At 34.5% G+C, this 21,937-nt stretch overlaps 1 protein-coding gene across 1 annotated transcript in view; it reads right to left on the reverse strand.

Annotated features, from left to right (window-relative positions):
• The window catches only part of LOC119833033 (alpha-(1,6)-fucosyltransferase), a 23,107-nt gene extending 1,187 nt beyond the window's left edge, over nucleotides 1-21,920 (reverse strand). Inside the window, exons 1-11 of the mRNA XM_038356903.1 lie at nucleotides 21,766-21,920; nucleotides 13,405-13,570; nucleotides 9,956-10,078; nucleotides 9,215-9,427; nucleotides 8,221-8,386; nucleotides 3,663-3,849; nucleotides 2,647-2,746; nucleotides 2,000-2,137; nucleotides 1,172-1,325; nucleotides 504-677; nucleotides 5-69 (exon numbers count right to left, since the gene is read on the reverse strand). Of these exons, the coding sequence (XP_038212831.1) occupies nucleotides 5-69; nucleotides 504-677; nucleotides 1,172-1,325; nucleotides 2,000-2,137; nucleotides 2,647-2,746; nucleotides 3,663-3,849; nucleotides 8,221-8,386; nucleotides 9,215-9,427; nucleotides 9,956-10,078; nucleotides 13,405-13,538 (1,454 nt within the window). The 5' untranslated portion in view covers nucleotides 13,539-13,570; nucleotides 21,766-21,920. The remainder of the gene's footprint in view (nucleotides 1-4; nucleotides 70-503; nucleotides 678-1,171; nucleotides 1,326-1,999; nucleotides 2,138-2,646; nucleotides 2,747-3,662; nucleotides 3,850-8,220; nucleotides 8,387-9,214; nucleotides 9,428-9,955; nucleotides 10,079-13,404; nucleotides 13,571-21,765) is intronic.
• Between the last annotated feature and the right edge of the window lie 17 nt (nucleotides 21,921-21,937).

The following is a 21,937-nucleotide window of genomic DNA, read 5'->3' on the forward strand; positions in this document are numbered from 1 at the left end:
CAGCGACGCGAACGCCGCCCACGCGTCCGCGCGGTTCGTCTGCATCATCTCGTACGCCACGCGCCCCACCTGCGGCCAGCACGCCGGTACATCGCATGCATATACATTTATGGATCGGTCAGTCAGTCAGTTAATCAGTCAATGAGTCAGTCAGTCAGTCAATCAGTCAGCTAATCAGTCAGTGAGTCGTTTAATCAGTCAGTCAGTCAGTCAGTCAGCCAGTCAGTCAGTCAGCTAATAAGTCAGTAAGTTAGTCAGTCAGTCAATCGGACAGATTATTGTCATTTATGTCTCTCTTTTCAGGCGGGTTACCGAGACGTCTTAAAGCAGTACCTATTACAGTGTATGTGGAGAAGTATCACTTTCAACACGATGCAAATATCTTATATATTTACAACTAGCTGAACGCCCTGGCTCCTCCCGAGAAATCATTTATCGTAATCGAAATCATATTTAAAGTATCCCATCTTTTGAGATAAATTGTAGTCCTCCCCCCCACTCACCTGGCTGCTGAAGGTGCAGACGAGGTGGTCGCACATGGCGAGCAGGTGCAGGTCGACGAGCAGGCCGGTGAGCGAGGCGGGCGTGTAGCGGCGGTGCGTCGCCGCGGTCTTCGCGATCGTCGCGTCGCCGAGGAACGTGTACTCGGGGTACTTCTTGCGGGCGTCCTCTAACACCTGAGGGGAGGAAGGGGGAGGGGAATTATTTAATAATCTTGCTATTTTCTTCTTTTGATTGAGGCGACCAGTCGACACACAACCAGTTCTTCGTGCTCTTCACCCCCTCGCACACGCTGGCTGTAACAGATCTCTAAGCCTATAAAGACAGATCGTTACAAGCGCTGACGAATATGCGCTTGACTTTTTGCTTACTAGCTGTTCGCCCCGACTTTTCTCGGGGTACATATATAGCCTATGTCACTCAGTGAACAGTTGCAGCTTTCTAACGGTAAAAGAATTTTTGAAATCGGTCCAGTAGTTTTTGAGCTTATCCATTACAAACAAACAAAAACAAAATTTTCCTCTTTATAAGATAGTGTAGATATATCATAACGTAGCTAATTATACGTATTTAATTTAGATAATTCTTAAATAACCTTTTTGTTCTCTCTCAATTGGAATAAACTAACCATTACTTGAATTGATTTAGTTTTAAATAAAAATATACTTACATTGGCATCATCGCTGGCCAAATAGACCCTCCTAGCGTCTACAGTTTGTGTGATTTCTAACTGATCGTAATAGTCCTTAACGTGCACCATATATTCGTCTATACTGTGGAAAGCCGCCTCTGTGCCAACTTTGTCTGTGCGACGTATGTGTACTCTGTGAAAAATTGGACATCAATAAAAAATAGGAAAGCAATCTTTAATATTGGTAAGATGGAAACTCATTACCATATTTACATTTTTAAGATGTAGATGATAACTGAATATATTTTATTATGTATATTTTATTGAGTATATTTTTAATTACATTTTTAGTTCTGTAGCATTGAAATGTTTTATAAATGAGATATTTTAAAAGAATAGAAAAATATTGATCACGAGGCGGCATTCGAACCCGCGTTTTTCTTCTGTGTTCTTAATCATCTCAATAGACCTCTTAAACCCTCACAGAAGACCGGCGTGAGGTAGCAGCATGCTGCTGTGTTTCGCTCGGTGAGTGGGGGAGCGGTGAGCGGAGGAGTTCGGTGAGAGTGGGAGTGAAATGGAAGCCCAAATCCTTTAGCTTACCCTTCCTCTCTTCCTTTCTCAATCCATTACCAATTTAAAGTCGACAACTTGCAGAGGCGTAAGGTCTACAATCGATCTTACTTCTCCAAATGTTCATGGGCGGTGCTTCATTGCCGACGATGACAATAAAAATATATATATTTGTGATATGAATCTAAATGATAGTAGCCTAAAACATCCATCGACATGGGCAACCTTTTACCGCGGTCATACATCCGATTTCCATAGGAATTTCCAGGTGACGGAAAACCGGCTAATACTAACCCCACTATTGGCCTCTTAAAGTGCATCTTGGCAATGGTCTCGTTGATCGCTTTCTGCATGGCGGGCCGCGGCTTCAGTATGTACTTCAGCATTTGGCCGATCCACCAGGACGCTGGGTCGCCGTTGAAACGCACTATCCTGAAATCACGGTTCTTTATGTATTTGGTCGAATTATACCCTTAAACATCGTGAGGAAACCGGCGGGTCCAAGAATCAAAAGTTCGACGACATGTGACATCTGCCAACCCACACTTGGCCGTTTTAGCCTAGTGGATAATGGCCTGAACCATCAAAGGAGGCCTGTGATTCAGCAGTGGGAACATATATGGGCCGATGATGATGATGATGATGATGATGATGATGATGATGATGATACCTTTAAACGAATGGGAAGTTATAAGAAGCACAATTTTCTTCCCTTATTACTTTGCCCTTAAACTGACTGAATATGCTAAGAAGATATTATAATCTTGATATTAATAATCTTACGTCACAATAATATCAAATACGATAAAGAAGTTTGAAACAAATTCACACAAAAAACGTTTAAAGTAATAGAAACATATCGTCTTCATTTGCTACAAGTCTCCGAAATCCCAAACGCATATAAGTACATTCTAGAAATAGACAAACAGTTATTACCATACCGGTGAGCTAGATCCGAGGGTATGGCGAGCGGCAGGAACTTGGGCTTCTGCGAGATGGAGTCGATGAATGGCAAAGAGACCACTTTCGGATCGTATGCCGCTGGAAACAAGTGGATTTATATAAAACAATGTTTTTATCTACAAACAAAAAACAAAGTAAATCTTTCTTATACTGTCACATAAATTTTTTCACTGACTCGGATAATTTACCATCCACCCTTTAACCGAATGCAGTAAGAATCAACGGTTAACAATTATTTTCATCAGACCGTACTGTTTTTGTAGGCGTGTACTTGATTTGTAGGCGAGTAGGGATGTACTGCCCGTACATTCCTACTCGTCTACTAAATAAAAAGGAGTTAAACATATACCGTGTTATTTAGGTAATGTATTTAATGAAGAAATTCAATAAAGCTATTGTAATTACAAAAATTCTTTCCCAGCTGAACAATGACAAATTGACTAATGACAAAGGTAAAATATAACATATTTATAATATTATAACATTACTAGCTGCACCCGGCAAACGCTGTTCTGCCATACTCCTATCATTTAGGGGTATAAAAATAGATGTTGGCCGATTCTCATAGATACCGGATAAGCACAAAAAATTTCATCAAAATCGGTCAAGCCGTTTCGGAGGAGTATGGCAACGAAAACTGTGACACGAGAATTTTATATATTAGATTAATATGGTATTAATAATTTTGTATTTCCATACAAGCTAAATCAATTGGCGAGTAATATAAATAAATAGCCCATATCCATAGCGGAAGCGTATATCCTTTTCCTTACCCTTCCCAGTACTTTCCTTTATTCCTCTCCTCAATCCCTCTTAATCCCTCTCCAATTTGAAGTCGACAATCCTTTTATAGAGGCGTAAGGTCTGTCAATCGACCTTAAGCCTCTCCAAATGTTCATGAGCGGTGCTAGCGCTTACCATCAGGAGACCCCTGGTGGGTTTTTCACTCCATTGGCAACGATGACATAAAAAAATAAAATAAATAAACCCTCACCCGGCCACTGCACAATCTTATCATCATACGTCGACACGCAGCTGTCCGATATGGGGTGGAACACATACTCCCACCCCTTGGTGTTGTACCTCCAGCCCTTAGAGTTAAGTATCAGGGTCCTCTCCGTCGCGTACGCGAATATCAGACAGTACACTATGTGGTGGAGTTGGCAGCCGAAACCGCAGCCCTGCAATAGAATAATTCATTTAAAATTGATAAAAATTAATGTAGGGAAATGAGGTTTGTTTGTGGCTAATTTTACTTTAAAGCTGAAGGAATTGTTTTTTTTTTTACTACTGGACCGATCTACTGCTAGACTCTCTTATGCTAAGTTCTTTTATTATAAAATGCTGATAATCAATCAGATCACATGAAAAAGATGCTTATCAATAGACATTGAAAATGATTTTTCTTTAATACGAGCTAAGAATAACAAATTTGGCGCCTCTTTTTAATGGGTATCATTCCTTTTTCAATATAATCGAAATCAATAAGAATCAATAAGAATCGAAAAGTTCGATGACATGTGACATCTGCCAACCCGCACTTGGCCAGCGTGGTGGAATATGGCTTGAACCCTTATAGCAGGTCTGTGTCCCAGCAGTGGGAACATATATGGGCTGATGATGATGATGATGGCACATTATTTATTTATTAGATTACATAATTTTTGTGTTTAGATTCCAACGCAATAACAATGTGTACAATTTTTATTCAGGAAAATTATTATAATCGTCTATTTATCTGAACGTGAATTTATTGTAAGAAATATGGGTATTTCCTACAGTATATTAAAACCACGTGTTACTAAAAGCAAGACAAGAGGTCAAGTGCTCGTTCCAACGATAACATCATAGTATATTGACCTAGTAAGAAGATAAGTTATATGGACATGTTTTATAATGTAAGAATAGAGATAATTAGACCATTCATAACTCTAGAACGGCTAGATCAATTATCATGATTATTGATTTGCTGTATTCGGCATAGAAATCGGAATAGTTTTTGAAAGTTAAAACTAAATTCTACATTGCTTTTTTTATTATAAAGGGATAAAGCTCAAAACCGAAGAAGGTAAAGAGGCACGGGGGTTTCAAGTTAAAAAAAGAATCAATCGAAATCTGTTGACCCAATCGAAAGTTCTAATGTAACGAACCCAAAAACCACAAACAAATTGAGAACGTTCCCCTTTTTATTGAAGTCGGTTGAAATATACCTAAAACGTTTTTTTCTATCCAATTCAAAATACAAAATTAACATTTCCTTTATAATATCTACTGATTGTTTGAAGACGAATATATTTATACAAAACGCTATTACTGGATATAAAATTATCTCTACAGTATGATATGATGACTATTGATACAAATAATATAAATACCACCAAAATTTATGTACTCAACTGAACCGTTTATACAAATTGAACCTTATCACTTTACATTTAGAGCACATTTTCAACTAACATCCATTTCACCGTTAGTATGTATTGTGTAAATGTTAACACGTTTGTTTGTCAAACTAATTATACCTCGGAAAATCGGGGACCGCAGTATCTTGACACGGTTCGTTGCCCTCGAGATCAGATAAACTCGTACACAATTTTAGTATATCACGAATGTGATACTTTGTATTCCAAATTTTTACGTAATTTATTCATTCTAGTCCTACTAATATTATAAATGCGAAAGTTTGTAAGGATGTGTGTGTGTTTGTTGCTCTTTCACGCAAAAACTACTGAACCGATTGCAATGAAATTTGGTACCGATTGCAATGACGTAGACAGCTGGACAACTGTAATAACATATAGGTAATTTTTATCGTGATATGCCTACGGGATACGGACTTACACGGGTGAAACCGCGAGGCGCAGCTAGTAATCCATATATTTATTTTTGTTTTAAAGAGGCTCCGAGGTCTTCCCACTTTGATGATGTCATATATACTGAAATCACCTCGAAAAATAGACTAGCCATCACAAATCACATAAAATAAACCCTTCAACTATTATTCAAACAAACTCTTCAATTATTATCTTATAAATACGGCTACAGATTTATTATAGACAAGCTGTTCACCGCGGCTTCACCCGCGGTACATTAGAGCCAACGTCACTCAGTGAAGTTGCAGCTTTCTAAAAAGCTTTCTTGGTGAAAAAAATTTGAATCGGTCCAGTGGGTTTTGCGTGAAAACGTTACAAACGTACAAAAATACAAAAGTTCTCCTTTAAAATATGACTGTAGATATAACTAGATAATACAAGCGCATGTAGCCATTAGATTAATGCATTTCACATTTCAAACAGATCGATTTAAATGTCTAAATAACATCTCAATCTTCACTTCCCATAATGTAAAAGCATTTATATGAAATGATAATATTAGTTATACTAATGTATTTCAGTTGAAGAAGGTCTACATAGTACATAGTACAGTAAACAGCGAGACGAGCAGTGGATAAATCTTATTTCATTTGTACATAAAAAGTCAATGACGTTTTGCGTTTGAGGGGTGGGGGGGGGGGTTTACCTACTAAGATCTTAAAATGGGACCGAATTATATAAAATTTTCTATGAGACACATGAGAAGACAAACGACAAAAAAGACAAAGAATCGTGTCAATCAGAACCCACTGAGTTAACGAATGACAAATCTATACAACACACTCTAATTAAGAACCTTCTCCGTTTTTGGAAACGGCGGATAAAACGAGTTGCCACTATATAGTCGGATGGTAAACAAGACATTTGATATTTTAAATATTTTTTGACACGCTTTTATTAGCTTCACCCGAATGTTTGTATGTACATATGTATGCAAACTTTTAAACTGACGGATTTCATTCAAACTTTTCACACTCATAAAGTATCGTAATCATAACGTATCTTTACTCCTCCCATTTTCTACTTAAAGTAAGCACATTATATTTTCCCATATCAAAACAAATATAAGAACAAAAAAATATACAACTATCAAAACGATTATCGTCGCGCTATTTTCAGAATGTCACTTAAAGCATCCTAAATAAAAATGGGTTACATCAACATCCGTCATTATAACGAAACATTCATTATTTCAACACTTTCCGCTATAAAAATAAACACTGCTTCACTTTGAAAGCTTTTTATAAAAATGCATGATATTTTTAATCATATTTTCTTGTGGAAATACATATAAAAATTATTAAAATACTAGCTGCGCCCCACGGCTTCACCCGCGTAACCCCGTATCCCGTAGGAATATCGGGATAAAAAGTTGCCTATATTTTTATTCCAGTTGTCCAGCTGTCCACGTACTAATATTCATTGCAATCGGTTCAGTAGTTTTTGCGTGAAAGAGTTACAAACACACACACACACACACACACATCCTTATAAACTTTCGCATTTAGGATATTTGTAGAAAGGACTAGTAGGAAGTAGGATTAGTAGGAGAGTAAACGTAGGATAGGATTTATCGTAATAATTGAATTTCAAGCACTTTGCCGATTTAAATAATCTGTATCACTATTCTTATCTATTAATCCACAATCGTTGAACGAAGACGTTTAGATAGGTCAGATCGTGCGGAGGGGCAAGGGGCGGGACGCGGGAGGAAAGAGCCCGAGCTACATACGCCGTTTTGTTAGTAGATCGGGACACTATTTAGGGGCTGCCACGCGCATGTTTTATCGCCGTTTTCATCATAACTTCGTTATATTATATATCGTTATTATTGAGTTGTGACAAACGCGAGATTTTTTCTACGAGAATAAACGCGTTGTAGTACTGAACGCTGGCTGTTTAATATGGTCCTTTATGTAAAGTATTACTTTGTTGGGTTATTTATTAACATTTAATAACAAAGAAGAAACACAATGAAGACAATAATAATACCCTATTTCTTGACATAAATGCGATTCGAAATCGAATAATTACAACACAAAAATCCACTATCAAACATCGAAAAAGAATCGAGTCGAAACATCGAAAGAACCCACAATTTCAGCAAATAAAAGACAAATAAATCACACAAGAGTGCATTTCAATCAAGACCGCCATTAAAACAGCGCGTTATCGGCCATAATCCCCCTTAAGCGTCAATTATCACACGACGATAACGTTACTTGAAGTAACTTTACGAGTAAATCACTATTGGTATTTTTGTACCACTCAGTACCAACGTTGGTCTACCTTTTAAGGGATGCGATGTCGCATAAATAGCTTCTGTTTAAGTATACATATGGTGTTCTCTTAAACTCTTTTTGTTCTTGGACAATAAATATTCATCATATCTTTTGATAAAACAAAAATTAACAAAACATAGTTGTGCAAACAATATTTAAAATACTAATTATTAAGCTAAATTGGAAACCTCTATTTTTTTTTCGACGTCAAAATTGTGGAGTAAAGGTGTTAACGATCCATCTATTTTGTACATTTCAATTTCCTTATGTATTGCTTTTACATAACATTTACAAAGATCAAAACATAAACAAAAAAAAAACCTCCGAAAACGAGATCTTCTTTTTACTTTTTTAACTCGATACCATAGTCTTATCTCTTAAAAAAAAATCCACTTACCTTATTCAAATTGCATATCACTTTTCTGGCATCCCTGCAATCCGGCGGATTCTGCAGATATTTCAGTCTCCTTTGGACCAGGTCACTAACATTGGCCGCCTCAGCCAGCCTCCAGTCTTGGTAGCCGTCGAGTTCTGGAAGCTTCTGCTGGTCCGCGAGTAGCACCCTGGATGTTTAACGAGTTTACTATAAATTTACTTAACGAGAAAAACAAACTGCAAATTGATAAGGAAGTAAAAATATGGTAAGGAATCACTGTTTGCGAATATGCTAATTTCTATTGTTTTTCGTATTTCTGTTTTTTTGTATGTTTCTTTTTGCATTATTATGTATTATGCTTAGATATTATATCCTTTTCTTTTCTTATTGTGTATGTTCCTGAATTAACAATTTTATTACATCTACTTGGAACGGGTTGTTTGGAAGAAATTGCCAATGAGCAATAAAGCCGCCCTTTGCATGTTATATCCTGTTTACCATAATTTGATGTTTAATGTGTGCAATAAATCATATTTCATTAATTCATTGTCCAATTAACGGTATTATTAAGTATATAGAAATTCTATTCAATATTATTGTACAATTAAGATAATTTGAACCCAAGTTTAAGTTTGCTTAAGGAACATAATCCTGCAATCGTCGTCTTCGAATCAACCTAAGTTTTGCTAATCTAATTAAATATATCCAATCCCATTAAAGATATACCAAAAGAAACCTGTTTTTAAACTAATTAAAAAGTTTCTATTGGTCCGAGAGCAAGGAAGTGGACATGTAAAAAAGATTACTTATTCAACAATATCATTAAAATTGCGTATTTATTCCCAATAGGATGACAAATGTCTACTGAAATATAACAAAATTATTGTGCTATTGTTAGACAATTTTCAAAAATAACAGTGAAAAGAGGTTAATAAAAAAACAATCATCTTATCTTTAGAAATTCTAATTGAGACAGTATAACATTCGGTAAGTATATAAAAAGACAAAAACCTACCCTTTCCTGTGCGCAAGTTGGTCCAAAATCGACTGCAGCTTTTCAACCTTACGGTCCCCCTTAATGATTTTCGTCAGCTCATGGTTAATGAAGTACCACACTTCCTTCGTGTTCGAGAATATTCTCCTCCTGAGATTCTCATATTCCTCCGATGGCCCTCCAACCGAATCGAATAGCGATCCAGTGTCTAGGTCTTTGAGATTTACGTTTAGTCTAGAAAGTAGAAAGAAAGCGACTATTGATAAAAGGAAGAAGACGAGAAGATGAATTGAAGTAGAGAACCTAGATTTCTAGATAAACACAATTCCAGTTTTAAGAACCTAATTAGAAATGTAATGGCGAAAAACAACATCACATTATTAAACTTTATTTTAATACTAGCTGCGCCTCGCATAAGTCCGTATCCCATAGGAATATCGGGATAAGAAGGATTGCCTATGTGTAATTCCAGTTGTCCAGCTATCTACTAACCAAATTTCATTGTAATCGGTTCAGTAGTTTTTGCGTGAAAGATTAACAAACATTCACATACATATACATAAATTCTCACAAACTCATGGCAATATTAATTATAGTAGGATAGGATAGGATTAATAAGATTTCAAAACATAAATCGTGCTTTAGAATAGCACACTAACAAAGGATTATAATAATACCACATAGTATTACTTATAAATTTAAATTTGGGTAATAGGTACATATCTAAAGAGGTTTGTTAATATCTTAAAAATACACACTCACCCCGAGGACTTTTTAATCTGTGCGATCAGTTTATTGTGCTGTTGTTTAAGAGATTCCAACTGCATCGACACAGTCTTCAGTCGGTCTTGGAATTCCGATACATCCTCCGTGCTCCCATCGCATCTAATAAACAAAATTCCTCTTTAACAAGATTACAAGTCGCCCGGCTGCGACGCAATTAAAATAGAATAAATAGTGAAGACGAAGCAAAAAGCGCATCTCTGTATGGGCTTGCCGGGTTTCATAACTTATTAAAGATTAGAAGAATGTTTCTATGAAGCCCTGTTGATTCTGTAACTATGTATATATAATATACAATATAACATATATATTCTGTATGTATGAATGCTTGAATCTTCAAAACTACACAATTCTGGATTGGATTTTGATGTATTTCTTTGATAAAGAATGATTCAATAGAAAGGTTTATATAGCTAATAACATCAATAAAACCACTACGAATTTAACGCTTGCGAAGGCGCGGGCAAAAGCTAGCGGAACAGCTATAACAGTTTAATATCTAGTTCATACAAAATCATTTTACTATCCAATTCTCAACAAAAAGAATATATGCTATACAAATAAGACATATCGAAATATAAACGTCTATGTTCCATTATCAAAATAACCTTCACCATAACCAGCACATGATCGCAGCAGTAAAACATTACGAGCATACCAACTTTATATGAAAAAAAATGAAAGTAAACGAGTCTCGCATTCGCATAAAGCAAATAATCAAGCAATTTGTCCGCCAGTTACGCCGGCTTATATTCAGGAATATAATTAATTTTACGCATCGCCACCTCCATTTCAACGCAAAACTCCACGCTCAATTTATAATTAAAATACAAATTTTGTTCATTTCGAAACAACAAATTGCTTTTATGTTGCCGATAGCTGAAATAGCTATTTATCAAATATATGTAAAATAAGTTTGCAGAGTCCATTGGGTCTATAACATCTGGCCATTGGTTCTATAACATCAGATAGGTATATAATTAAATAAGAGACTAGACAACTCTTACATTAAATATTTGAAAATAATTACTATCAATATACATTATACATGTACGTACAGACCGCAAAATAATTGTGTAGTATTTTATCTGGTTGTCTGTTTGCATGTGCGTCAATAACGTAAAAACTACTGTACATATTTGACAAAATTTTGTACGAATATAATAAATCAATATTATGTTCAACTACCTACATTTAAATTTAAAATTATTTAATGATTTATACGGGTTGATAACCATGTATACAACCGTGGTATTGCGAACATGTTATAAATGAAACAAGGTTTTCAAAACTTTTATCCTTTGATAAAATAAACAGTAAACAAGAAGACGCGTCTAACGTCGTTAAAAAGGCAATCCAGCCGACGAATTCCACCAAGTACAAACTTTGTTAGTCCACGCAAACGATGCCGTGAGCTAGTATCCATATAAACATCCAATTTAAGCCATGTTTCAGCAGCATATAACCCGAATACATATTTCTACGAATAACCATACTGAGTTAATTAGTCTTCATTTAAATATCCGAACATAAGGCTTTGGCATTCCACTAGGCAAGAAATTTATGACATGAAATAGATAATTGATAAGCAGGATTATGTAGACACAGCTAATCGTTGCTACAAAAATGTATACATTATAATATGTATAGGATTGTGGAAATCGTGCATGTTTTAGCACGATGGTGTCAATCTTTTAATGCCGTTCACCCACATTAGCACGAATACACAAAACCACAAGATTAGCACATTTTCAAATGTTATCTATACGAATATTATAAAGTTGAAGAATTTGTTTGTTTGAACGCGCTAATCTCAGGAACTACTAGTCCGGTTTGCAAAATTCTTTCACTTTTAGATAGCCCATTTATTGAGGAATGCTTTAGGCTATATTTGTACCACGGGTGAAGCCGGGGCGGACCGCTAGCTACACTATACTATATTACATTCGTACGTATTACGAATGTTTATATACACGCAAGTGTATGGCTGTATTTGTAGTCGTCATTGTAAGTTTTACGACAACTGAGTCATTACGTTACGATACGCAAATTATTATCATTATCAGTAATAGTAATATAAATAATAGTATTATATAATGAGGTTTTGTTTTATTTATTATACATTTTTGTAAAAAGAGGGTAGATCCAAATTTTTCGTCAAAATACAGTGTTTAATATTTGACACAAGTTCGGAAAGCAGTTTCAACAGATAAGAAGATCACTTATTTAATGTTGGGAGTCTGTCACTGGAAGTGCGATACCGCCACAGAAAACCGGCGTAAAATAGTTTTATGCTACTGTGTTTCGTAAGGTGAGTAGGGGTGCTGTAGGATCGTTACCTTTTCCTCACCCTTTACAGTCCATTCCTTCTTTCCAGTCGTCAATCCTTTCTATATCCCTTACCTCTTAAGAACGGCAAGCGCATTCGCAGAGGCACTACCTTTGCGAATATCATGGGTTGTGGTGATCGCTTACCATCAGGCGAACCACCAGTTCAGTTACCCGCTATGACATAAAAAAGAGCCGACAGGAAACTCTGTGGTATAAATTATAACAACCGTCATATTTATCAAAATAATAACTAGGCCAAGCATCAACTTTGTATTAGGCGCTAGAATTACTCCGCTGATTAACCCATAACCGTTTGTACACTTATTTATAAACAAATTTTGAATGCGGTTTCGAATAGTCATTATATAAAGAAATTATTAACAACTTTATAAGTATGAAACCATTTTAAAGCTGTATATATATATAAATATAACCTGTTTGTATTGAACTAGCATAATGCACCTACGTTTATAGCACATGAGTACTTGTTTATAGTTTATACGTAATTAGAATTCATAAAATTTAATCATCTATTGTGAAGGCATGGTATTTTTATGTAGTTGTCATTATTAATAAATATGTATGTATACATTATAAGCGACAATTAGTCACAATTTATAGGCTTATTTAAAACTATATTATCTTTTAATGAACAATGATCAGATGAATAGAAAATGGATACACATAAAGCATAACTACAGTAAATATACATACATGAAAAAAAACATAAGATCATAGAACGTCCTCGTGTTTTGAATTCAGTTAACAGAGTTCAGAAGAGATATCTACAATCCACCTTCATCATCATCATCATCAGCCCATATATGTTCCCACTGCTGGGATGCAGGCCCCCTATAAGGGTTCAGGCCATAATCCACCGCGCTGGCCAAGTGCGGGTTGGCAGATGTCACATGTCGTCGAACTTTTTATTCTTGGACATGCCGGTTTCCTCACAATATTTTCCTTCACCGTTTTATCCTCCACCCAATCCACCTCACGCCTCGCCAAATGTTCATGAGCGGTGGTAGCGCTTACCGCCACACCAGCTCCATTGCCGACGATGACATAAAAAAAATAATAATAATAATAATGAATACCTGAGCGGCGATATCACGAGGTACGTAACAAATATCCAAATCAGCAACAGTAGTACGGCGACACGCTTCCATTTCGTCATGTACATCATAACGAAGCCATTCACGCCCCCTTGGCCCGCAAACGGTTTCATCATGAGTGTGGACGCGGCATTATTGTTGGTTCATTCTGGAACAAATCATATTGTTATAATAAAAAATGTATTATCCGTGGCACAGATGATATAATACTATTCTGTTTCTGTTTTATTTCAGAATAGCATGCCGCTCCGGTGTCACCAATTGGCATGTATAGCCAACAACAGGCAGGGATCACGTACTTATTCAAAGGTGACATCCTACTAGTCCTACTGATTCCTACTAATATTATAAATGCGAAAGTTTGTAAGGATGTGTGTGCGTTTGTTGCTCTTTCACGCAAAACCTACTGAACCGATTGCAATGAAATTTGGTAAGTAGACAGCTGGACAACTGGAATAACATATAGGTAACTTTTTATCCCGATATTCCTACGGGATACGGACTTACGCGGGTGAAACCGCGGGGCGCAGCTAGTAACAAGAAATTTAAAAATCGATCCTGTATTTCCTGAGATTAGTACGTTCAACATTCAATGGAAACTGTAAAACTCTTCCGCTATCTATTGTTAAAAGGTATAGACTAAAATAGTATGTACAACAGTATATAAAGGTTTATATGAATTTACTTTCAACTGACTCGAACATTTGAACAGTTTATATTTTAATGAAAATTTTCCATCGAAAAACCTGTTTAAAGTAACGAACAGCTTTTTAGTCCCATATATACCTTCGTACACGAATAGCCTAAATATCAACCAAAAAGTTCGCTAAATGTTATATTAAGCGATATGTCTAAATACAATTCAGGCCGTTAGTTGAAAGTCGCCGTAAACGGCTACTAAAGTAAAGATGGCTGTTGATCGAACGGTTCATTAAGCTAGTTGGCTGCGACATCTACATTCACTAAATAATTAAAATAATGCGGAATCAATGTACAACAAATACACAGCACATGTAAATTGCTTCTACGCGGAACAATAATACCTATTTTGATTGGACAAATATATAGAAAGGTTAAACTATACATTATTACGATTACCTATGCACATATAAGACCAGAGATAATGGTAGAGATCGCTACCTAACTATATAGCTGCCTTTTGTTATTTGTCATAAACTTTTTGTAAACTGTTTCAAAAGTATTAATGTATTTTTGACAAACAATCAAAAATTTTCATTCATTCATTACATTCTGATCAATAGAGATAATTAATTATTCGCATAAATTAATTAAAAATTATTCATTGAAGTTCAATAAAAATCTCCATAATACATTTGCATTTCATTTGCCGCTTCGTCTTAAAACTAAGATATTTTATATAAACGTTGATGCAACTCAGTATAAAAGGCATAAATCCAATGTTGACCCTACAAAGGATAACAATTCATCCACACTATTTAATCCAAAATGTATATCGTAAGTATAAATCGATAGTGCTTCTATAAGAAGTCTAATTGAATAAATAAATGTTTGAGTTTGAGTTTATACTTAATACTTAATATTATAAATGCGAAAGTTTGTAAGGATGTGTGTGTGTTTGTTGCTCTTTCATTTAAAATTTACTGAGCCGATTGCAATGAAATATGGTAAGTAGACAGCTGGACAACTGGAATAACATATAGGCAACTTTTTATCCCGATATTCCTACGGGTTACGGACTCACGCGGGTGAAACCGCGGGGCGCAGCTAGTAATTTATACTATTAACAATAAAGAGTTTCTTTGTTTGAGCGTGCGCAGGAACCACCGAACTGATTACACATATACTTTCACCGTTAGATTTGTATGTGATCCTCGAGTGTTATAGGCAATACAAACGAAGCCGGAGCCAACCGCTAGTGTTTAAACATAAAACTAGATAAAATATTTAACCATCAAGTTATAGGTCAGTGCCATGCATGTGTGAGATCAAAAGAGGTAATATATACATCATAATAATCATATATTCCTTTATGGATTGAACATATCGAAATTGTAATCGAGATCTAAAGACATGTAACAAATATATTGCAACCAGCTTTTGAATTATAAACTAGATCATAATGGGGCCACCTGCTTTTTCGAACTCAAAAAAAATTATTACGTCTGTTCACAATTGACAACAACGCGGTTAAAATATATACAGACGAAAATAGAATCTCTTCTCTTTCGTTTTTAGAATTTGATTTAAAATGTCATACCCAGCCTATCAAAACTAACTAAATTATTTTTAATAAAAAAAACAATTTGAACGCGTTCTTTGGGTAAATTTTGAAATTCGATTGTCATGTAACAAATACCAGTCAATCAGCTATTGAATTATAGCTAAATAAAGAGATAGTATCTAAACTCATAATAAAACTGAAGAGTTTGTTTGCACACCCTAATCGCTGGAACAACTGGACAGATTCCAAAAATTCTATTACCGTTGAACATGCACGTGGTCCCTGAGTGCTGTAGGCTATAGATGTAAGTCTGCGGGTGAAGCTGAGACAGACCGCTTGTTTTAAACAAAAACTTATTACTATACGACACTAACTAAGCAACAACCAACACAGGAAAGACATCAAATAGATTACAGAATTCACAACTTCCCAGTCATATTACAATGCAGATTAAATTTAAAACAGACTAGTTTGTGTCACTTCACTTTCATTTATAAACTCTTCTATAGTTCTTTAATTAAAAACAGGTGTAAACAGCTGCAAGAAACAGACAACAAAAACTAAAAAAATGTATTATCATACGGCGATACGGACTAAACAACGACACAGTTAAGACATTAAATAGATTACAGAATTGACTAATTCGCAGACAGAAATCAATAGCTATGCAAATAAGGTTTAACTTTAAAACACCTTTGAGTCACCTCACTTTCATTTATGAAGCTTTTACCGTGAAGCACTTTAATTATAAACAGGTGTGTTAACACACTTAGGGTTAACTGAACTAGTAGTGCGTGTCCTAATGATAATAAATTAAGTTTACAAATAATGACATTATGACGATTTTCCATAGTGATTTGTAAGGATCTATTTTATTAAAGCCAGATTTTAACTCCCGTAATATATGAATCACGTAATGAAAAACGTCTTATGCGTTGGAAAAGGTTTAATTCGACTCCATTATGTGTCATACAATAATAGAATGCGATAACAAGCGACACTTACATACATCAGTCGTCTGGTGCATGTATTACGAGAAAAAACACTTGAAATATTTCCGATTATTTATGAGTTGCATTAGATATATTGCTTGCTTGCTAGTAAAGTGGTATGTTTGATAATGTTTTGGTATTTATCTTCATGAATGCTTCTGCACGTCTTTCGTATAATTTTAATACCTTTTTAGACCTCTGAGAATGCGCTGCCCGCTTTTAACGGATAAGGTTTAAGGAAAGGATTGATGAATGGAAAGAAGGAATGGACTGGGAAGGGCTAGGAGAAGGGTACGTGTGTCCCGTATTCAGCGTACATTACACAGTAACATGCGCATGCTACAATTTCACACCCATCCTCAGAGGGTGTGGTAAACCCCGGTACGAGCTGGCGCAATTCGTACCGAAGCAGGCACGACTCCCACGTTACATTTATAGACTCTTAACAAAAAATTGTAAAGTAAAAAATGTCTTAATTACATAAACAACTTATTTCACTTAGTCCAAAACTCGTTTATACCAATGATTCATAACTTCGTATCTAGATCAACAAAAAAAAAGCTCGTTTAACAGCTCGTGCTTAAAAAATTGCAGGGAAACAATAAACAACCAGTCTATGATAAAAGCTGAAACGTCCAGTCTTTTAACGAAAAAAGATTTTAATGAAACCTCCATAGACAAAAAGGCCTGTCCTAGCCACAGACACTTTAAAAAGTTAGAAAACTCGTCCGTCCGCGGACAACTGAAACCGCTCCGTTTTAATCGGAGCTGCACCGCAGTGGGGTGTCTTTGTTCGATGTCCACAAACGTCTATACCGGCGACCTTCTTGTCGTATAATGGAACGTAGAACACAAGGCATATGAGGTACATGCCTGTGTCGCGATACATTGTTTTCGATACAATATTTAATCCATTACCAGGAGAGCTTTTGTATAAAATTCTAAACTTGTACAGTTCAGACACATACTAAGTATCTCAAAAACATACTACGTTAAATTTAACTACAAAATATTAAATACATTTAAATGGAAAGATAAATATTTATATTACAGCTAGTAATAGCTTTTAATTGTTGTAACCGTTAAAAGGAATAAAATAAGAAAATACTTTCAATGTTTACTAATTACCAGGTGTTTACGGTTAATCGAACAGTCACGGCATGTTATCGTGTCGAAAACAGACTGGAATACGTTATCCTAAGTATAATCAACTATTGCTGGGCGGGAAACTCAATAGAGCCCCATGTGTTCCCGCAGTCCCGTCTGAAGCAGCGGGACACAGTGGGATTTTATTCGGTAGAAATACGAAAGTACCCCCGGCTCCTCCCCCGGGGGCCGTGGGTACCTTATGCCAGATTTCCCCACTTAAAAAAAAAGGTTTGGTCAATTCTAGTAAGGGAGCCGGAAAATACTTTTGAAACTTTGGGTTACTAAAGAAAAGTAGTATACGAAAGGTGTTAGACAGTTGTCTAGAATAATTTTATTGTCACTATTATGTCTCTTGTAGCGCCAATACAAATTTGAATTCTCTTAATAACCAATGACGAACTTTACCTAATTGTTTGTTATATAAAAACAGTAATACAGTACTACTTTTACGGTTACGGTTTGTTACGATTAAAAAGACTCAGTTTAGATATTTTTCATTGCAATTTTAACGCGTTAATAATGTCGTGATAAATTTTTTGAAAAATCACTTAACTTAAAAATTAAAGCGACCGACTGGAACGGGTTAGCCTTAGCCAAATCCGCATAATTTAATTAGACTTTAGTTTAAGAGAGATGTTCACATTGTTACCAAAACCAGCTTTAAAATAAAAGAACAATCCACAAAATCGGTTTAACCAGTAAAAAGTTATGGGGTACAATATAGTACCCAGTATAAACACAAAATGCAGTCATATTGTGAACCTCCTCGTATTTTGAAATCGGTTAAAATGTCATCTAGCACTCGCACCCCCAGAGTATTATACATATAAGCATAGCTTGGTATGTATGCTTAAAGACTCGCACCATTCCCTCACTTTTATGTCAAATACATTTCTGTTGATTAAAAAATTTTGTATCTGATCAAAATTCGAATAAATCGCATGATCAATCTTGATCGCATCAAACGTCGGATGATTCAATAACATTGGATCGATTTAGCTAGTTCTACTGAATTGATCGTAGGCACACATGATATTAAGTCCAGTTACCGCCCGCGACTTCGTTCGCGTCGGAAGGTTTATGGGGTCTTTGTTCACCGAAACCAGTTTAATGTAATAAAATAAAAATAACTAGAAAGTGTGACATGGATTACGTGTGCTTATAAAACAATATAAATTTGACCTTTGGTCTCAGAAGGAGACTTTGTATTATTACGTACCTAAAACCATTTTTAATTTTTTTTTTTCTATATTTTCTATTCTATAAACATTTTGAAACATTTATAAGCATTTATTATCCGTATCTTTTTCTTTAACTTCAAAGCCGATTCCCTTATTCCCGCCGCCAATCTTTGCCTTATTCTTTACCCCGGGCTAAACGGGCACTCAATTGCAGCGGCTCGCCCTCGGAAAATTTTCATGGGCGGTGGTTATCGCTTACCACCCAGGCGAACCACCACTTCAGTTACCCGTAATTATATATAAAAAAAATGCTAAAAAATGAAATTCTTTATCATTAGCAAATGCTAAATTCTAATACATATTCTCACAATTTATAAAAATCTTCATTAAATAAATCAACTTCCTACTACTCAGGAACAAGGACTCACGATACCTACGTCACTTGCATTGTCTAGACCTCAGTACTCATTTTAATTGCATCGTGAGCGAGTCGACCCCACGCATAATTGTCTATTTACGTGATAGCGTTATAAAAATACACTTAACGCAGGAGGAACTTGATTAGAAATGTAATTATTTTTAACCTTCTTTCGAAAGGCTAGGGATGATTTTTTGCTAGAGGAATTCTTTAGGATGTAGTAATAATTCTTAAATACCTAGTTTATTGCGAATTTCATTCATTTTTAGTTGGCAATAAGTGGAAATTTTAGATAAATCTTATATGCATTTTTTTAAGTGCTCTTACAAATTATTATCTTGGTATAGATAGTAATATAGTTAAAACAATGCAAAAAAATTATTGATAATTATATTATCATACCTATGTATGGCTATGCAGCTGAGCATTAAAATTAAGTGCTAAATTCACAAACCAAGTTAAAATATAAGGAAAACTCTGTAAAAACCACATTTCAATGATAAGCTAGTTTAACAGTTGTTAATTATGCTTCATTATCAACTTATTTAAATCAGATGACAATATCATACCTACAAGATCTATAAACAAAGACTTCAAATACATACAAATTCAAAACATTAATTTAAATAAATTTCAAATGTACCATACCCTATTGAATATATTGCATAGACATTATGTGCATTTAAAATAAATTGCATGCTCCAATTTTAATAGAAACATGTCATAACCATGTCTATTTTACTTTGTACATAATACATTCATGACAATAACCCATAATAATTATGTTAATGAATGTACGAGAATGCAGTAAATTCAGCACAAATACACAGATTAAGTTATAATGTTAACAACATTGTCACCAATTTGAATTTCCATACAGAAAAATTATGTTATGAGCAAATATTTCTGAATACTGTACCATGATTTTCTTATAGGTATCTACTTGGAAGCAATCCTAGAACCTTTTGATCATATGATCACACATTAACTACTGCACAAAAGTTAAGTACTGCATACTACTGTAGCCCTATAAAATGCTGAATATTTTTAACTCGCTTTTATAAGTTTCACCTGTATATTTTTATTTTTGTATATCTCTAGATTGGGTTAGAAATAACTACTTAGACTTTGTTAACCCACTTTAAATATACATATGTAATTAAAGTTTTGTACTCTTATGACATACAGTGGTTATCCTGATTAGAATCGCTAGAATTCAATAATTTCTTTACACATACTCTGAATACAAGAAAGTGAGACAAATCAGTTGATCACTAAATTGTTTTTTTTTACTATATTTTATAAGCAGTAATATCTATACAAAACATAATAAGCATGTTTAGATTGTGACTTACAAAGTGTTACAGAAAAAGCTTTGGCGAAATTGGACAAAAAAGTTTATATATTTTTGTGTGGTTTTTTTCTTGGGTGTTAATCTAAACATACATATCAATAATATTTAAATATATTCATCAAAAATCATATTAATTTCCTATATTTCATGAAAGCATTAATCTAAAAAATGGATAAGAAATTTTAATAAGGTATTAAAGTGTTTTTTAAGTTGTATATATATCACCAATAGGATAAAAATATGGAAGTAAAACATCCGGCAATGCTTTTTACCATTAAGATATAACTGATTAACTTGTTATTTTCAACCAACTTCAAAAAAGGAGGATCTTATCAATTCAACAGAATTTTTTCTCACCACATTAATGGGTGAACAGATTTCTAAGATTCTTTTTTATTAAAAAGGCCTTTTTTATTAGAAAGCACCAGGTTTCCATTAGGAAACCTGGTGCTTTCTATGATCCCATTGAAATTTGGTCCATTTCTAACAATTTCATCATGGTTTAATTTTTTTGTTAAAGTTAATTATTTTTCATACAATATTCATGATGAAATTTCTAGCATTATTTTTGTTCTTCTTATTAAATTAAAAATAAGTTATTGACATCCTAGTAGATTTATAAGTACTATATTTTCTAATGAGTTGAATAAAATATTAACTTAAAAATTACATTTTAGGAGCTCTACTCAACCACCCACAGTTCATTTGTGAACAACTATAATCTTTTAAATCTATAATTTTTTTTCTGATATTTAATGGCTTGGTTACAATCTATAAAAAAAAAACAATAAAAAGATTGTATGGTTTAAACCGGCTATTATATTACGCGGTGTTAGATTGCATTGGATAGATAACTCCGGATACTCGTAATTTAGTTCAAATCTTCCCCTTACATGCCTTGTCACATGTGAAACATTTTACAGTCCATATTCATCACTTAATAATATAACATTTGGTACAATAATTTTTTATAACAAAATCGTAAATATACTTGTTTTACGAATAAACAACTCTATAAAAAATTGTCGTCAATGCTAATAACTTACCGATTTATGTTTGTGCTTTTATCTTTTCGTGACACTTATCACTTAACTTAAAACCTCCAAGACATCAATATAAAATTAAATTTTAATGAACAAGCTATAATTTATTAAATTATAATAAAATGTATAAATACACGACACACGTCTACTTCGATCAAAAAATGATGACACTTAG

The sequence above is a fragment of the Zerene cesonia genome, chromosome 16, assembly GCF_012273895.1.
Source record: "Zerene cesonia ecotype Mississippi chromosome 16, Zerene_cesonia_1.1, whole genome shotgun sequence".
Lineage (NCBI taxonomy): Eukaryota > Metazoa > Arthropoda > Insecta > Lepidoptera > Pieridae > Zerene > Zerene cesonia.